Genomic DNA, 18,136 nt, shown 5'->3' with positions numbered 1-18,136 from the left:
GGACAGCAAAGGGACTCGGCCATACGTGTACATGTATCCATCCTCCCCCAAACCCCCGCCCAGCCAGGCTGCCTCATAACATCGAGCAGAGTCCCAGTGCTGTGCAGTAGGTCCTTCTGGCTATCCATTTTAAACACAGCAGTGTGCACATGTCCTTCCCAAGTTCCCTAAATATCCACCCTCCTCTCTCGCCCCCGCCGGCAATCCTAAGTTCATTCTCCTTCTCTAAAAGTCTATTTCCGTTTTGTAAATAAGTTTATTTGTCTCATTTTAAGGAAGATATTTTTTAAAAAATGCTACCTTAGAACTCCTGTAGTTATTTGCGGTAAGTGTTCAGTCGCTCAGCCGTGTCCAACTTAGCGACCTCAAGGACAGCAGCCCACCAGGCTCCTCTGTCCGTGGGGTCCTCCAGGCAAGAATGCTGGGGTGGGTTGCCATTTCCTTCTCCAGGGTGTTTGCGGTAAATTGAGGTGTAAAATGTCTAGCCATTGAAGGAACAAGGTGAGTGAGAGGTGTTTTGGTTTTGCCCTCGGATAAACTACCACTCCAGTCCCTCCTTTTTTGTCAGTAATGATCACGGCCTTTCTTGAAGGTTTCTGACGCACGTCCGTTTATGATACTTAATGGCCTGTGGAAAGTATCTTCCTCTTAGCGTTGAGCACGTAATCCAATGTATTCTGTGCTTCCACTTTGACCTGGTTGAACAGGTAACTTACTGGTAGGGAGACCAGTCAGGTGGCCTGGGGTGGCGCCTGCTGCTGGTGGGGAGGCGGCAGGAACACCGAAGGCCAGAAGCAGAGGGGCTTCGGGAGGGTGTGCGCCCCGCGCGCCCCCCAGCCCCTCGGAGGTCACTCTCTTAATCCGAAGTATGTTGCTTTTGACAGAATTTTCCATTCTTTTTTCCTACCTCTCAATCAGGTATCACTTTACTTCTTAATGAATCACTCACTTAGGTCATTTAAAAAGTTGTGTGGAACTAGCAGAGTATTTTCATTAACTGAGAAGCTATTTCCAACTGTGCTGTGTTCGACAGTGGGGGATATTTTCTCCCTTAAGTTACTGCAGACTGGAAAGAAGCTGATTATTATCAAAAAGATATTTTTACCTTTACTAAGAGTCAATTAAAGAGCCACCTTAAAAAAAAAGATAAAATGAGATTTATAAACCCTATTAATTAGCTACAAAAACAGATTATCTCCTAAAAGAAAATGGTTTCCAAGGTGATTTAATCATCACATCTAATTAGAAAGTAAAGTAAATCACCATATCTTAGGACCTAAAGTATAATCAGGAAAAATTACCCCATTTAATGGGATGGTGGCATCTTTGACCTTGTAATTTTGGTTAATATCCAAGGAAGCAGCTTTTATTTAAGTACACCTTGAAAAAGACTGCTGTAAAGCTCTACACAGCTTGACAAATTTTTTTCTATTCTTTCCTTTGTGGTAATGTAGGTTGTAGGATGAGATCAGCTTGTTTGATTTATATTTGGTGATGGTACTTTGAGGCATTGGTGTCTAATTTAAAAAAGTATACTACGTTCTTTTATAATCTATAAAAGTTTGAAAACTTTCTAAAAGAAAATCATAGTAATTTTTTTAATAGAGCAATGACATATGTATGTTTTTTTTCTTTTAGGTTCAAGAATTGACCAAGGAATGGACAAATAAGTGGAACGAAACCCAAAATATTTTGAAAGTAAGGACTGTAAAAAGGTGTCATAATCTTACTGTGCTTGCTTCAGTAGGTAAACTCTTTTCTTTCTCCGTCAAATATGGCAGTTGTGTGCTTCGCTTAAGGTAAGGTCAGTGGAACTGGGTAGTGACTTTTGTGGGGTTGGGACTCTGGTTGATTCTAAAGAAACAAAAAAGGGAACTATTAGTCATTAAAGCTGTGTGTTTAGAGATGATGCTCGTACTTAAGGCATTCACTCTCACTTGTGGAGTTTTTTCCATTTTTGGCTCAACAGATGTTAAATTCCATTTAATATTCAAGAGCTCCCACTTTGTCTTTCTGCCTTTTGTTAAACCCAATATAAAAGCAATATGTTTTTAAAAATGTAAGATGGATAGCCAGTGGGAGTTTGATGTGTGATGCAAGGCCCCCAGAGCTGGTGCTCTGTGACAGCCTGGAGGCATGGGGTGGAAAGGGAGGTGGGAACGGGGTTCAGGAGAGAGGGGACACGTGGATGCCTGTGGCTGGTTCATGTTGACGGCGATGCATGGCAAAAACCATCACAATAGTGTGAAGTACTTATCTTCCAGTTAAAAAAAATGAATTACAAAAAAAAAAAAATACTTCCCTTGGCAATACTGCAGAGTATGTGTGTAGCATGCTAGACTTCAGAAGTTTCTCAACTAGTAAATTCCTTCTGGAATTTTTTTCTCCTGTGTGTCTTAAAGGCTAGGCAATGATGGGCTGCATTTTTGGCAAGATTCATGGTGAAAAGATGTCAGTAATAGCTTCCATGTTTCATACTTTATGCTTCAAAATACACGTTTCTTTGTGGTCCCATTTTTTTGCTGAGTTGGTAGGAAACTTGTGTCATCTGTGGAGGATCAGCCACGTCAGGTTTGAGGTTCAGCCTGGAATTTCACACTTTGATAGCATCTGTCTGTCCTTACACATGAGAGAGGGCGATTCAGAGATGATTACTGAATCCGGGGTTTTTTTAAGATCTGTGGAGGTAAAACTTTCCCAAAGGACTGAGGCCTCCCTTGAATATTGGTAGGATGATGAAGTTTAGCTGTGTGTCTTTGCAGAACCCTGACTTGGATGGCCTTCACGTGAGGAGGTGACCTTCGCACAGAGTTGAAGGGGGGACTTTTTTTTTTTTTTTCCATCCTGTCTACACACACGCACTTTAAAAACATTTATTTTATTTCTGGAACGGGGTGAAAGGTATTTGGGAGACCGCGAAGCTCCGGCCTCCGAGGCGGGGCGCCGGGGGCTGGCCTGCAGCTCAGGGGTCCCCTCCCCTCTTCCCTCCAGGCTCGGGAGCTCTTTTCTTGCCTGCACTTCTGAGAGGCGCCCAGGATGCGTCTTTTACCCACCCCGTCTCCAGGTTTTCTCTTTTCTCCGCGCAGCGAGCCGGAGGCCCCGAAACTTTTAGTTTCTGTGGCCCTCCTTTTGTGTGACTGTTCGGAGGAGAAAGCAAGGGGGGACTTTTGAAGGCCTGGAATAGCCACTGAGTTACTCGCTCTGAGAGTGGGGTCAGCGTCATCTTATGTAAAGCTTCCTTGTACCACGTAGGCAGCCTGGCCTGCTCTGGGGGATACAACGCTTATTTCTCACAAGCAGAGTTGGGTGGGAGTAAGCACGGGCAGAGATGAAACTGTTCATCATCGTCTCTGTCGCGCCCACTTGGAGGTGTTGGGGTCATAGCCCCAGTGTTAAGAAGCCCTATCGTTGGACTATTCATGGCACAGTGTATGCTTTCCTCAGCAAATTTGCCTGAAAGAGAGGACTAAAGTTCGCTGCACATAAGGAAAAGAGAAATCAAGTCATTCGCTATTTTCTAAGCCATCGGTATATATTGTGCCTTATAGCATAGGAGGCAGCACAGCAGTGAAGGTGAAGATGCCAGCCCACCCTTTCTGCGGGGTCTCTCCTCGTCACTGTGCTGGGGGTTTTATAACAGCCCTGCAGAGCTGTCCACACTGAGAGTCACCATGGTGAACCCCTGAACCTTATCTAATGCCTTTTTTTCCAAATGTTATTGTGGACCCTGAAGCTAAATAAATCCTCTTCCTGTTCCGACTCTGTTTTTCATTAATCTTACTATTTTTATTTTTTATTAACTTTTAAGATGAGAAGACTAACGAGGTGTTATGTGCTCAGTGTTGAAAGTTATGAGAAGGGCTCATGATGTTTCAGATTTTTCCCTTCTTTTGACCCGGCAAGCCCTTTTTAGATCTCTCTGCTGGTGTGTGTGTTTAAACCCGTAGTTGCTTTCTGCTCACGTTTGGTGTTTTAAGAGCTGTCTTCATCTCTTACTGGAAGACAGTGCCTGAGGGCTGAGGTGAAGAAAAGGGCTACTTAGATACTTTTGAAAACATTCTTTGGAAACTGATGGGGAAAGAGATTGCTTTGCCATGAGTTCGTGTCTGTTCAGTTTGTGATTCTTCCTGGTATTTTTGCTGCCCGACTGGTTCCTTCATCAGCTCTTGTTCCAGTCATGCTGCAGAGAACCCACTCCAGTCCAGTGGCTTAAAACAGCGCGCATTGTCCCTCGTGCCTGTGCACATTGGCTGCTTGGCTGTCTGGCTGGGCTTGGATCCAGGCTGTGGGTGGGTTTCAGGCCTGTCTGTCATTCTCTAGGACTGGCTGGTTGTCCTAGGCATGACCCGTGGTCATGGCCAATGTAGAAGCAGGCACACTTGGTCTTGCAAGCACATTTCAAGCGTCTGCTCATATCATGATGGAAAGTCTGAACAGAAAGTCAAGGAGGGAGAAGTGTATTTCACCCACGGGGCCGTGGCAAGGGTATAAAGGTGTAATCTTGCTTTGAGATCAGTGGTTTAATCGATGTGTGCCCCTGTTAAAATACAAATCTTCAATTCTGGGACCTTGTTTTTCCACTGCATTTGCTTGTTCTAGAGATGAGCCCAGTGAGGCAGTAGATTCCCAGGATCATCTTCACCATAGCGCTGGTCGTTGACTCTGGCAACTTGTCAGTACTGTCCCTTGCAAGCCCTGAATCCTGAACATCCAAGGAGAGGCCTTTGGAGAGAAGACGGAGGGTGAAGTCTGGGGGACTGAAGGGTGATGCGGGATGCTTCAGTGCCTCTTGGCACACTCGGAGCCAGCCTTGTGGCCTTTTCTTTCCCGAGCTCTCAGATGCTCGGAAACCAAGGAGTGACTTTGCCCCCTTCTTTGTGATCTGGTCTGGGGCTTTCCGTGCTGGGGATGAGTGAAGAGTCAAGAGTCAGGCGTGTTGAGTGGGGTGAAGAGGGGTGAAAGGTGCTCTGATGAGATGCTGGGTGTTTGCAGCTGGGCAGGTGACGCCATGGTGATAATTGCACGATCCTGGGGCTTGGACCTTACAGCTGCATCTCAGGCTTCAGTTCTCCTCCTGAGTCACTCGTGGGTTGTGTCATTTATCCTTAGCTTGAAAGTCAGGGTGGATGGCACCTCTTCCTTGTATCTAAGGTCATGAGACAAGAGCTGATAAAGTGCTCGGGATTATGATGCAAGTAGCTGATGATGGTGTAAAGTGTGTTGACCTTGAAGAGACATTTCTTAGGTGGGCAGTAATGCGGGCTTTACCATCCTCTACAGTTCACGCTGTTTATCCGTTCTTTTGCCTGTTAATGTACCTTCCTCATTTTCATTAATCTTCATTTCTAGAAATTAAAGTCTAGACTCCCTTGCTGGTCCCCAGAGGCGCTGAGCTCCTTCCCAGTTCCATAGTTCCATCTGCCTTTAGCTCCTGGTCTCCCCCCGCCCTGCGCCCACCTGGCCAGATGCCTCGCGGGTCCCTGTCCTCGCTGGGTGTTGGGTTCGGGGGGTCTCCCCGCCTGTGTCTGCGCTGCTCTGTCGTCTCAGGTCCTCCCCTTCCCGTGCCCATCAAAACCCACCATGAAGCTCTTTCTGATCCCTCTTCTCTCCCACTTTTCAGATGGAATGATTTTGTTTTCCTCTGGCGTTTGTAAAGGCTTTTGGTTCTGCCTCATTCCCAGCATTCATCATTACTGGAGTTTGGTGATCCTCGTTTTTTCTCCCTCTAAGCAGGAGCAGGACCTGGGCTTGGACTGTGTCTTGATCCTTCTGTGTACCAGCTCCTAGAAACTCAACTGTTTCTCACAGAGCAGGCATATAGTGAAAAGTTACTGGTAGTAGTATCAAGGAACTAAAACAAAATCTTTATATTAGTTTGCTGAGACTGTCATAATAGAACATCACAGACTTGAGGCCTAAGCAGCAGACATTTATTTGCTTGCAGTCCTGGAGGCTAGAAGACCAAAATCAAGGTCTCGCTGGAGTTGGCTTGTCCTGAAGCCTCCCCTTCTCCTTGGCTTATGAGCACTGCCTGCCCTCTGGGCCGCATGTGGCCTCTCTGTGTGCCTGCGGCCTAATCTCCTTTTCTTATAAAGACATTGGTCAGATTGGACTAGGGCTTAGCCTCATGGCTTCTTTTATAACATAATTATCTCTTTAAAGGCTGTATCTCCGAAATCAACCACATCCTGAGTTAGTGGGGCTTAGGGGTTCAGCGTTTGAACTTCGGGGAGACACATTTCAGCTCCTAACAACCATGCCCCGCACACATCTGGTGAGCTGGCGGGGAAGGTGACGCTCGGTGTTGTGGGGCAGCAGTCCTTGGCTGGAGCTCCTGGCTGTACATTCCATCCTGTTTTCCTCATTACCGCTTGAAAGACTCATATACGACTGTGTTCTTCATCCTTGGAAGGAATGTGGCCGCGTTCCTGTTGATTACGGTCTGGTTCGTCCCTGGGGTCAGTTAGGTTTTCCTGCTCTGTGTGTGGCTCCTGGGCCAGCAGCATCAGTATCGTCCGCGCGCTGGTTGGAAGTACAGGCTCCAAAGTCGGAACCTGTGTATTAGTAAGATGTCCAGCTGACGGGTCTGCCCTTCCAGGTCTGTGTATTGGACCTGAAAAGCAGGGAAGGAAAGGTGGGGCCATCCTGGACTCTCTTGCCCTCAGTCCGGGTTTTCCCTTCTCCTGCTCTGACCTGTATCGTGGGGAGCTACTGAGTGGGCTGCCCTGTGCTGGGTGGGATTTGCTGTGAGGGGTTGGAGGGAGGAACCAGAGCGCTCTCATGCCATTTCCTTGAAGAATCCCTGGCGCGGTAGCGCCTGGCGATACAGCCCTGACTTCTAGAGTCTCCTCCTCACCTGCCCCTCCTCCCGGGGCGCTGCTGGTTTCCTGGCCTCGTCGGCTTGTGGGTGGCCTCACCGGCTCCACCGGCTGCCGGCTCTCCCATCAGCAGGGTAACCAGCTCCCTGTCTTAAAGCCCCCGGGCTTTGAACACCTGGCATTTCTGTCTGATTTTGGGCACTGCCAGCTACTCAGAGTCCTTGGCTGCCCCAGTGTGTTTTTCATTCTGACTGAATTTGTCTCTCGCTGCTATAACTGTTGGCTCTTGGAACTTAATGTTGTGATGAGTTGGCTTCTACCAGGCCTGGGGCCGGTGCGTTCCAGGGCCTTCGTGTCTGCCCGCTTTCCGTGGCTTCCACGTGGCATTGGCTGCTGTGTATTTGGGATGGTTTGTAAAGTGACTACTTAATATCCTGCCTGTGTCCCTTCTGGCCTGGCTTTGTGCACCTTACTGCTGATGAATTTTTCAAGTCTCGCGGAACCCCTCCATCCATTGACCCCTCACCCGCACCCCCCTCCCCGCAGCCCCACCCATTATGCACCTTTTTTGGTTTGTCTGCTCTGGGTGCATTTTCATCTCTCTGTTCTGGTGTCTTCTAAATGGTTAAAACGGAACTTTCAGAGGCAGTTTTTTTATCTGACTTTATTATCTGACTTCCAAATAGCGTGCTGAGCCCCGCGCTCCAGAATAAGGCGCAGCCAGCGTGAGCCGCGTGGGCGGCTGGCCTGGCAGAAGGGCCCGCGGCTCAGTCTGTGCAGGTCTGTCCGGGGCTGGGCTGCAGTGCGGATGCTCACAGCCCAGACAGCGTGTTCTGTCGAATCCCTCAGCAGGGGTTATTCTTCCCAGTTCTCAACAAACAGGGTCTCTTCCTTACTGCAGACCTGTCCTTGGATTATTCTAGTGCCTGACCGGCTTCTGTGTTTTCACGGCCCTGCAAGGGCAGTCTGACTGGTTTGGTAAGGGGTAGGTGGGGGACGCAGGTTGCTCACAAGCCGAGGCTGTCCCTGCAGAGGCTTGCCCTTGAAAAGTGAGCGATTTGTTGAATTAAAGTGTTTCTTTCTTTTTTTTTTCCACCAGACATTGTTTGGAGTTTTTTCTTACGATAGATAATGTTGCATTGAATTGGAGAGTGGTGCATATTTGAATCTACATGATGATGCTATCCTAACGCACATGATTTCAGCTTAAGTTGCGCCAGTGTCCTGAGATTCCGTCTCTGGGCCGCAGAAGAGGCAGGGGACTGCGAGCCTGTGGCAGGAGTGTGACACACATTGATGGAGAAATTTCTTTGTTTTTTCTGGTTCTTTCAGAATGTTTTGACTAATAAGAAATAGAGTAAGATGAAATTGGAATCCTTGACTGGCGTTAGATTTTCTGAGTTCGAATTTCATGGAGAGGCATACTTTAAACCAACTTATTTCCATTTTATGATAGAATCCATCAGCTGAACTTTTGTCTCTAGAAGATTACAGAAACCTATCAAAGAATTTTTTCCTGCTGTCTGCGGTTTTCCATTTCACGGAGGAGACGTGTGTTGGGGAGGGTAATGGATTTGGTGGGAGCGCGGATACCAGGGGCTGATGCTCGGCAGGCTTGACGCCAGGCAGGTCACGGACCTCTGAATTCCTGCCACTCAGGGCCCTGGATATTCTGGCTTCTAGATAACCTACAGACAAACTAGTGGCAAGGTGACATCTTCTGTGGTCGGTGTCTCCATTTGTATCAGTTAAACTTGACCTCTTCTTGGTATAAGAATTGAACCTGGGGTTGCTCTAGGATAGAATTCTGTTTACAGGCATTGGTTTTGCTCAGCTTTCGGATGAAAGAGGAGACAACTCTTTCAGCCATGCGTCACCCTCCTTATTAGCAACCATCTGGGGATTTGATGGTTCAAAATTCTGACCTTAGACAGGCGCACGTACTGTTTCCAACTTTGTGAGAGAAATTATTTGTCTCCCTGCTTCAACGTGCAGACTAATGTGAATGAGTCTGTGTCTGGACAAAAGTTAACTGTCGGTACCCCTGGTGCAAAGCCCTTTGTCTTTTTGTAGTGCGCTCACACAGACTGCCCTGCTGGCTGGTTCTCAGTCTGACGCAAGAGGAAAAAGACGTTACTGCCCTTTGTATATTCATGGTACGTGGTCGTTAGTTTGTCGACTTCTCTGGTGGTTAATTTCCATCAGACTCTGTGTTCTCCCCTTTCTAAAGCTCTGCTGTTGCACTTGTTTTTTAATATAAAAGGTGAAGTAATAAAGTTCACTGTGCTCTGAAACTGGGATTTGATAATTAATAGGGGAGATGACTCTTCGTGCCTTAGAATTGGAGGCTGACTGAGAGTGTGGCAAGAGTCAGAGGCTCAGCGAGCTGCTCCCAAGACCAGCTCTGATGCTGCCAATGATGCCAAGGCTGCCTTATTTTCTGTGGCAGTTTTCATCTTGAGGGAGCTGCTCATAAATAAAGGCATTGCAAGTGTATGTTGGTTCTTACTTTTGAATAACGTTTCTTGGAACAGAAGGCTCAGAAATAAGTCAAATGTGCCCTGTTAAATGTTGGAACCACCTGATAAATTATTTTGAATACATAGGGGATTTTCCTTCTGATGTTTTGCAGTGAGGCATGTATGCTGACGGGCTCTTACTGCATATTTATAGCTGCAGTCAGGGAGGAAAAGATTGCCTTGGTCATATGGAAGTAATGGTTTATGTGCCTCTGAACTCTCTGGGGTTGCTACACAGTAGGAACTTGGTTTTGTTGGCAGGAAAGCTTAAACAGTGACCATTTCACAGTACAATCAGTTTATTGTTCGTGTCACCCAGAAACACACTTAACTCACCTTGGAGGAGTTCTCAGAGTCCTGGGTTTGCCGAGGAGTGGGGAGGTGGAGAGACCCTGGGAGCGAGGAGATGGTGCTCCTCCTGCCTGGCCTGATGCCTTGTGTCTCTGCACATGCTGACCTTGGTCCTTTTGGCCCTTCCGTGTCTCAGAGTCTCTCTGTAAGATGCAGACAGTCATGGTACCTGTCTATAAGGTGAGTCCAGCACATAGCGTGGTAAGCGTTACAGGAATGCTAGCCAGTTTTTCCTTTTTTTTTCTTATTGCGGTATTATTGACATCTAACATTGTCTTAATTTCAAGTGTACAACATAACAGTTCAATATTTGTGTATTTTGCGAAGTGATCACCACAGTAAATATAGTTAACATTCTTCAGCATAATTACTTTTTTTTTTCTCATGTAATGAGTATCTTTAACATCTGCTCTCTTAGCAACTTTCAAACATGCAAGAAGGGATTTGAACTGTCTGAACTTCAGAGAAAATATTTTCAGTCACTTCCTTGCTGACTCAGAAGCCCCATGTCCAGCCGGGAGACTGTATCTGCACCCTCATGGGAACATTCCATGCAGAAGTCAGTCTCCTCTGGTGTTAGAATTGAAGGGTGGCACAGAGTCAATTCCATGTGTCTATGCACATTTCCCTTCCTTTTCTAGATTGATTATGTGATTTAAAAAGAGCTCTAAATGAGCGCCTGTTCTCTTCTTCAGCTTTTCGCATGTGGTTTTAAATTTGGCTTCATTTCCCGTCAACCCCTTTAACTTGATGTTTCCCAGCCCAGCCTGCCTAGCAACTGTTGCTATGTGCGGCGAGTTGGCACTGCCCTCCATCTGGAGCACAACGGCAGGCTTTAGGAGATTACTGTTCCTTAGCAGCTGGGTTGATTTGGCCTTTGCATCATTTAAGGATGACCATCTTTTCTCCAAACTCCAGGCGCTAGAGTTCCAAGTCTCTTAGCAGAAGTGGTGGATTTAGAAAGTATGTATCTGTAAGATAGGATCATTAGCCATGGGCAGGTACTAAAAAACAAATATGGACCTAGGTTGTGAGTGAATATTTATTACCAGGATATTCTGGTACTTGCAAGGGGGGAGATGGTTATAGATTTGTACTGTCTTTTGTAATACTTGATATTAATAGCATTGGCTTTACCAGCTAAGAACAGCCTTCCTGAGAAGTCGTCTGAGTGTCATACATGAGAGGAGTGATTTCCTAACAGCTGTGATTTCTCCCTGGAAGACTCTAGCAACATGGACATCACCGAAGATGCTCATTTTCTTCTAGATCCAATCTACTCTGTATCAGTGTATTCTATTTAGGCTTTCCTGTCCTTGCTATTAAAGTAAAAATTATACTGGCATTTCCAGGAGATTAAGGGACTGAAATGAAACCACAGAACTTGCTATGATGCTGTTTCAGTCGCCAAGTCCAGTTTCTTATCCAAAGCAAATAAGTACCAGTTACTCTGCACTTCATACCAGTTGATTTTCCATAGGGAAGTGTTTTCAGCTCAGAATCTCTTGGGGGCCTTTTTAAAAGACCATTTTCTGGGGCTCTGCAGTGTCATGGATCGAGAGTTGTGGGGGATGATACCCCTAAATCTCTTTTTTTAAACAGTAGCCTGGAGCCTCACAGGAGTTGGGACCCACAGGCCTAGGAAGCACATCTTGATATGTTTATCATATGGGCGAAGGCTCCCAGAAGAAAGTGGCCCATGTAACTTCTTGCAGAGTTTTATAGTCCCGAAATTGTACACGCATGTGTGTTTGGAGACGTCGGGTAATGGCATTTGAAAAGACATTTCAACTGAATAGATTATTTGTGATTAAATAAGGTGGTCTGTTCACAGGACCTTTAAAAAAACCTCACATAGGCATTTGAGTTTATTTTTTGAATTGAGATTCAACATACACAAAGTATGTACATTTGAAATGTGCACCTTGGTGAACTTATGAAAAAGCGCATGTCTGAAGTGTCCAGCTCATGAATTGTCACCTGTGTGTGCGCCTCCCTCTAACCCACACCCAGGTCAAGATGCAGACTGTTTCTGCTCCCCAGGGGTTCACTCCTGCCCCTCCCCAGTCAGTCCCCTCCTGTCCTCATCTCCCAGGGGTGTTCAGACAACTCTCAGGTGGAGGCGTGTTGGCCGTCCTGAGCTTCCTGCAGCACGTTCTGTGTTCGTTTCTGTCTTTCATGCAGGCTGTCGTCTTTAAGGCGCACCCATGCCTTGTTGAGCGGTAGTTTCTACCTTATTGTGCGACTGTACCGCACTCTTTATTCATTCTCCTGTTGGTTAGCTCCATTTGGGTTGTCATCTCCAGTGTTCTGGTTACTGTGAATAGTGCTTCTAGGAGCATACGGGAACATGTTTTGTTGGGTGTGTACATTCGGCGGGCCCCCCCTTTTCTGGCTTCCAAACCTGGGAAGAATTTGGCTCTGCATACATCTGGGCAGTGTTGAAGATCAGAGTGCCCCCGACCCAAAGGTCCCTTGTCTCTGTCCAGGTGACTCAGCTGGTCTGGGCCACAGAGCGGGGGACCCCCTGCCCCAGTGGGTCAGGTCTGGGCCCAGCAGGAGCATCTCCCCGCCCCCGATCCACCAGCCACAGATGTTTGCCTTTAGTCAGTGTGGGCTCCTCATGTAGTGTTTGTTTTTTCTGTTATCTGTATATAGTCGAACTGGGTGGGTAACACAAATTGTAATTTCTGTCGATTTTTAGAATGATAATTTTGAAGGTCTTCAGTGAGTTGAATACATTCTTTGTGGATTTTTTTTTTTTCCTGCGAGTTCTCTTTTCTCACAGCTAGATGATATTTGATGATTTGTTTTCTATAAAGCTATAATATTATGGTATGTCTGGTTTTCTTTTGCTCAACTCTGAGGTCCAGAAGGTAGAGACATGTTTAAATTGTTTTTGTACTCTCTTAAATTGCCTTGTACTTAATAATGATAATATTAATAGGGATAATAGTGGATAATATTTACTGCACTCTTACTGTGTGCCAGGCATTGTTCTAAGCCAGCACTGTTTAATAGAAATGTAATAGAAGCCACATATGGGAGTTTAAATTTTCTAATACACATTTAAAAAGAAACAGCTGAAATTAATTTTAACAGTACATCTTATTTAACCCATTATATAAAAAACTTACCACTTGACATATAATCAATATAAAAATTATTAATGAGGAATATAATTTTTAAAATAAGTCTTTGACATGACATAAATTTGCAGTACCTTTGCATTTGCAGTACCTCTTAACTCAGTATGAAATTTACATTGGATGCACTTGATCTGTATTTTGACTTTATGAAATTTACAGTTGAAAAGTAGATTCTCATTGCAAAATGTGTTCCAAACATATTTAAAAGTTTTCCAGTCGCTCAGCTGAGCATAGTTTAAAATTTAAACCAATGAGTCATTAGCTGCATCTCAAATGTTTGATAGCCACATAGATGCACAACTTTTAAGTATTGTTTGTGTTAATTTGTTCTGCTCTGCTCAGTAATGTTGTGCAAGGAGGAAGAGTGTTTATTTTCTCACTTTGCAGACAAGGAAACTGAGGCCCAGAGGGTACTCAGTTAAGGAAGAAATAGATGAGGTTGGAATTTGAACCCTCTCTCATAGCTGGCTCATGACCCCATTCTGCTGTCTAGTTCTTAATTGTTGTTCCAAACTGACCTTTTTATTCCCCTGTTGTAATACATTGGCTTTTGTGTGTGTGTGTGTGTCTTTCTCTGACCTTTGTCTTTTTTGCTTTTTTATGTTTTAAAGATTGATGGAAAAAAGTTGAGAAAGGGATACTTTATTGGCTGTGAATTTGGTTATTCATCGGTGTTTCAAAAACCAGCACACGTGATGGCCACTGTTTCGGCACCATCTGCCCTGTTATCTCCGTAAATGTCGAGATGAGATTTGCTCTCTCTGAAATAATGGCTCAGCTTTCCTTTTGTGTTTTGTGATGCTCTTTCTTTAATCAGGACTCTGGTGTTTTTTATTTCTACCACTGTCGGTGTAGTCATTTCTTCTGAGTTGGCTCTTTTCTAGTCTTTTTCTATAAAACAGTCATGGTTATTTCTTCGGGTATCATTTTTTTTTTTCTAATGTGTTATTTGCATTTGTTCTTATGTTAATGACTTTTCTGAGCATCTTTCAGATACTTCTTTGAACTATATTCAGCCAGCTGGGTGTTCTTGTCTATCTTTGTAGGTAATATTTTTACTTTATATGAGACTTGCTTTTGTACAAGTGTTCTATTGCTCTTCACTGCATTGGTGGTTTGTTTATAAAACAGAGGTCTGAAATGTGCTCTTTGCAAGGAGAAGTAGTCCAGACGTGCAAAGTGTTGTCTTTTTAAGTGCTGCGTAGGAGGAAGGGAAGTGTAGGGGTTCAGTGGAAGTCTTGCTATATTTCACCCACAGTCAGTGTGCTGTGTCCCAGTTCCTGCAAGATTGTCTTCTCCTCCCCTCTCTCTGAGGTCCCCTTCTGTCTGTGGATATTGTGTGCACTGGTCACCTTTCACTGCTTATCTCAGTTGAATGAAATGGACAACAGCCGTGTCCTTTCTTGAGTTCTTACCCATTCAGGGTGGTTGCACAACTCATTCTTTTTGAAATATCTTGACCATTTTATAATTAGTTGTCTTAATTGAGGTGACCCAGCTTTTACACTTGGATTTATCCCTAACTACTTGTCTGACTTTGAGCAGATTATTCTGTCTCTGTCTCCGTTTTTTTTGTCAGTCATGACCAGTGGGTGGTGAGGTAAGCTCTCAGGATTCCTTCTGTTTGAGAAGGATGTGGGTTCTTTCTCAGGAGGCTGCATGGAATTATCCCTGTGGGTCACCTGTCTCGGGTATGGGACCCTTCCCCATTTCTTTGTCTTCAGGGGTCCCCGATGGTTTCATTTCGGCCCACTTGCTGTGGGAATTCTTTTGTTTTGGACCACTCTTCCTTTGTGAATGTACCCTGGGAGCTGTTCTCAGTCGGGCATTTATGTGTCACATATGTATGCACGATGCACAAACGTGAGTGTCCTGCCTGATGGGCTTGCACAGAATGAAGGCACCCATATAGCCTGTGTCTGGGTGAAGAAGCAGAACGTTCTCAGCCCCGGGTGTCCCTGCCACGCCCCCTTCTAGGCATCACTCCCCTCAAGAAAGATGTCTGGCTTGATTTGCGACAACAGCATTGAAACATGTATATTTACATGTATATATTACATGTATATTTACACATGTATATTATCATGTGTAAAATAGATGACCAGAGCAAGTTCAGTGCATGAAGCAGGACACGCAAAGCTGGTGCTCTGGGACAATCCAGAGGGGAGGGATAGGGTGGGGAGGGAGGTGGGAGTGGGCTTCAGGAATGGGGAGGACACATGTGTACCTGTGGCCGATTCATGTTGAGGTATGGCAGAAACCATCACCGTATTGTAAAGTAATTATCCTCCAATTAAAATTAATTAAAAAAAGAAAAACATAGTTTGGTTTATCCTGCTTTTAAACTTTATATGTAAGGAACCATACAGGACATGGTTTTTGTGTTTTTTTTCTTTTTTCCTTTTTGGTAACTGGCTTTATTTGCTCTGCATTATGTTTGTGAGAGCCATCTCTTTTTTGCAACGTTGCATTTATTTTCATTGTTGTATAATATTACATAATGTGTACTGTGACTGTATCACAGATTATTCATTGTACTCTTTGAATTTGGGTTGTTTCCTGGATTGGGCTGTTAGAAACAGTGCCGCCGTGAACCTTCTTGTCCGTGCCGTGAACAAATGTACATATTTCTCTTGGGTGTCTGCCTAGGAGAATTACTGGGTTGTAGGGCAGGTGTCTGCTCCTCTTAGTAGGGAGTGAAAATAGTTTTCCAAAGTTGTTGCACCGTTGACACTCCCACCTGCCATGTGTGAGAGGGCTGGTTGTTTCACCTCCTCCCCAAATTTGCTGTTTTCTATCTTTTGAGTTGGAGGCTATCTTTGGAGTTGAGTTGTTCTGTTTTGAATTTCCTGATGATGGTATTACTTACCATCGTTTTTAATTAGCTTCATTTCTCAAACGTCTTTGCCTGAGACCTTGTCATCAAGTGCGCCATCCTAGCGTTTCCTGCCCTCCATTGCGGGCACTGCTGCAGCCTTCTCCAGCTCCCGTCACCTTGTTTGTCAGTAAACTAGCTCTTCATCATCCCCTGCGGTCCTGGAGAGCTGTCACTCATTCAGACAGCAGCCCATCACAGATGCCCATTGAGGGGAGCTCCCTCCTGAGATCCTTGGGGGATACCAGTGCAGTGAGCTGGAACCGACCCAAATCTTGCCAGGGGATCTGGGTCGGGGTGGGGGGGGTCTTCCAGATGCAACTCACCTCATTTCCTGTCTTTGAGGAGCTTGACTGCCCTTCCTTCTGGTCTCCCCACCCCTACAGGTCATTTATCAGCTCTTCTAAGATAGAACTGTTGCTTTTAGCTAAGCTTTCTTTCTTTCTGCAAAGTTAGAGTAATAAACATAATTGTAGTCTGAAACTCCAGCCAGATTTTAAATCACTTACATCCTCATCCTCATCTTAGCCTTTTCAATAAACATTCCCTGTACACTAAAGGAAGACCTCAGTTTTTCTGGTGGCAAAACTTCACTTGAGCAGAATGTTTGTGAATATCCTGGTTTAGTAACAAAGCCCACTTGAGTTATGTGAATTATGAAAGTCTTAGTTAAAAGGACTCAGCATTCCTTATGGTTTAGCGTATACAAGGTCTCAGCGAATGCTCAGTCTCTGGGGTCTCTGGGTCCTGGTGTGCAGAAGGTTTCGTTTGCGCCCTCCAAGTGTCTCTGGGGGGCATGGGGTTTGATTCTAGACAAGATTGTGCCCCTCCCACCATCTTGCTGGGGCTTCTCCTTTGCCCTTGGATGTGGGGTATCTCTTTTGGTGGATCCAACATTCTCCTGTTGATGGTTGTTCAGCAGCGAGTTGTAATTTCGAATTTCTCGCAGGAGGAGATGAGCATACGTCTTTCTTCTCTGCCATCTTGTCACTCCAGAAAACAGCACATGCTGGGGAGGAGGAGTGCATGCAGTTTAATATGTCTTTGATCAAGCTCCAGTTGTTGTCGTTGTTTAGTTGCTAACTTGTGTCTGACTCTTTGCCACCCCATGGACTGCAGCCTGCCAGGCTCTCTGTCATGGGATTCTCCAGGCAAGAATACTGAAGTGGGTTGCTTCAGGGGAATCTTCCCAACCCAGGTATCGAACCCGTGTCTCCTGCGTTGGCAAGTGGAGTCTTCACCGCTGAGCTACCCGGGAGATACCTTTATATACTCCACAGTGATTTCACTTCAGGTCTCCTTTGTTGAGTCTTAGTTTGTCCTGACTTTCTCAACGTGCTGTGTCATTGCCTGTGATTTAATTAATTTTAAAAATTGCTCCTAGATTGTAAAGATCATCTTGTTCATAGAGCACAGAACATAGCACGAACAACCCAAGAAGGAATTTAGGTGAAACTCTTCCCTCATCTCACAAAAGAAAAACTTTTTTATTTTAATGAGGAAGTTGAAGCCACAAGAAATTAAATGAGTTGGTCTTGATGTTCTCGAGTTAGAAGCAGGTCGAGACTGGGTTTTTTCCTCCTAATCCAGTGCTCCTTAATTATATCTTACTTATCTTTTTAAATGGTTTCCAAATGCCTAGATTCTTAATTCCAAAGTGGTGCTTTACTTTGATAAAGAGACTATGGCTGGCCCACATCTTTTAGAATAATTTTAATATGTAAAATCTAGAGACAAGATTTAGCCCATGGCATATTTAAATCAGCAAGCCATCCTATAATGGGCTTCATCTGCATTTAAATTATTCTCCTTCAGAGATTTTTGAAGTTGGTTTTGAATAAATGGCTTGTATTATATTATTGTTATATTAAGCCAGAGTGCTTTTCGGTTAATATTAAGAGGAGTCTTTTAATGTCTGCAAAATCTCCTAACTTCCCAGTCTGCTGTTGGTAAATAAAGTTTATGTTTGCATTTAAAACAAAAAATTGGACAGAGTGATTTCTTCCTCTCAAACAATTGTATCTTCTCAATGGGTTAATCTTACGAGATTCCTTAAATTGGGGGTTGGAAGACAATTGAAAATTGGCAATTCCAGTCATGTAAAAAGCGATATATTTTTGAATTATACATACTCTGATTTTATAGTAGGCGGTTATCGTTATAATAATTGGAAGGAATACTGTGCTCCACAGTGTATTTCAGTTTCTCAGCACTAGATGTCGCTAGAGATAGGAAGAACCAGCTCTCCTCCCGTCTAATTCCAGGGTCTTTGGTAGTGAAAGGACTTGGCTGGTGTTGTTAAGTGGACTGGCGCCTATTTACTGGTTTCTGGATAGAGTCTGAGCGAGGTAAATCGTGAAGAGTTTAGTAGAAGGAACGTCTTTTTGCAGCCTCCTTTGGAATTGATGCTGAAAGATGTAAATA

At 44.7% G+C, this 18,136-nt stretch overlaps 1 protein-coding gene across 7 annotated transcripts in view; it reads left to right on the top strand.

Annotated features, from left to right (window-relative positions):
• KIF16B (kinesin family member 16B) overlaps window positions 1–18,136 on the top strand; it is a 279,933-nt gene that overhangs the window by 71,236 nt on the left and 190,561 nt on the right. For all 7 annotated transcript variants that reach the window (XM_070471918.1, XM_070471919.1, XM_070471915.1 and 4 more), the window contains exon 12: window positions 1,639–1,698. In XM_070471918.1, the coding sequence (XP_070328019.1) occupies window positions 1,639–1,698 (60 nt within the window). The remainder of the gene's footprint in view (window positions 1–1,638; window positions 1,699–18,136) is intronic.

Source organism: Odocoileus virginianus, chromosome 9, assembly GCF_023699985.2.
Source record: "Odocoileus virginianus isolate 20LAN1187 ecotype Illinois chromosome 9, Ovbor_1.2, whole genome shotgun sequence".
NCBI classification, from domain to species: Eukaryota; Metazoa; Chordata; class Mammalia; order Artiodactyla; family Cervidae; genus Odocoileus; species Odocoileus virginianus.
Note: the sequence above shows the minus strand (reverse complement) of the source record. Positions and strands in the feature narration are given on the sequence as shown.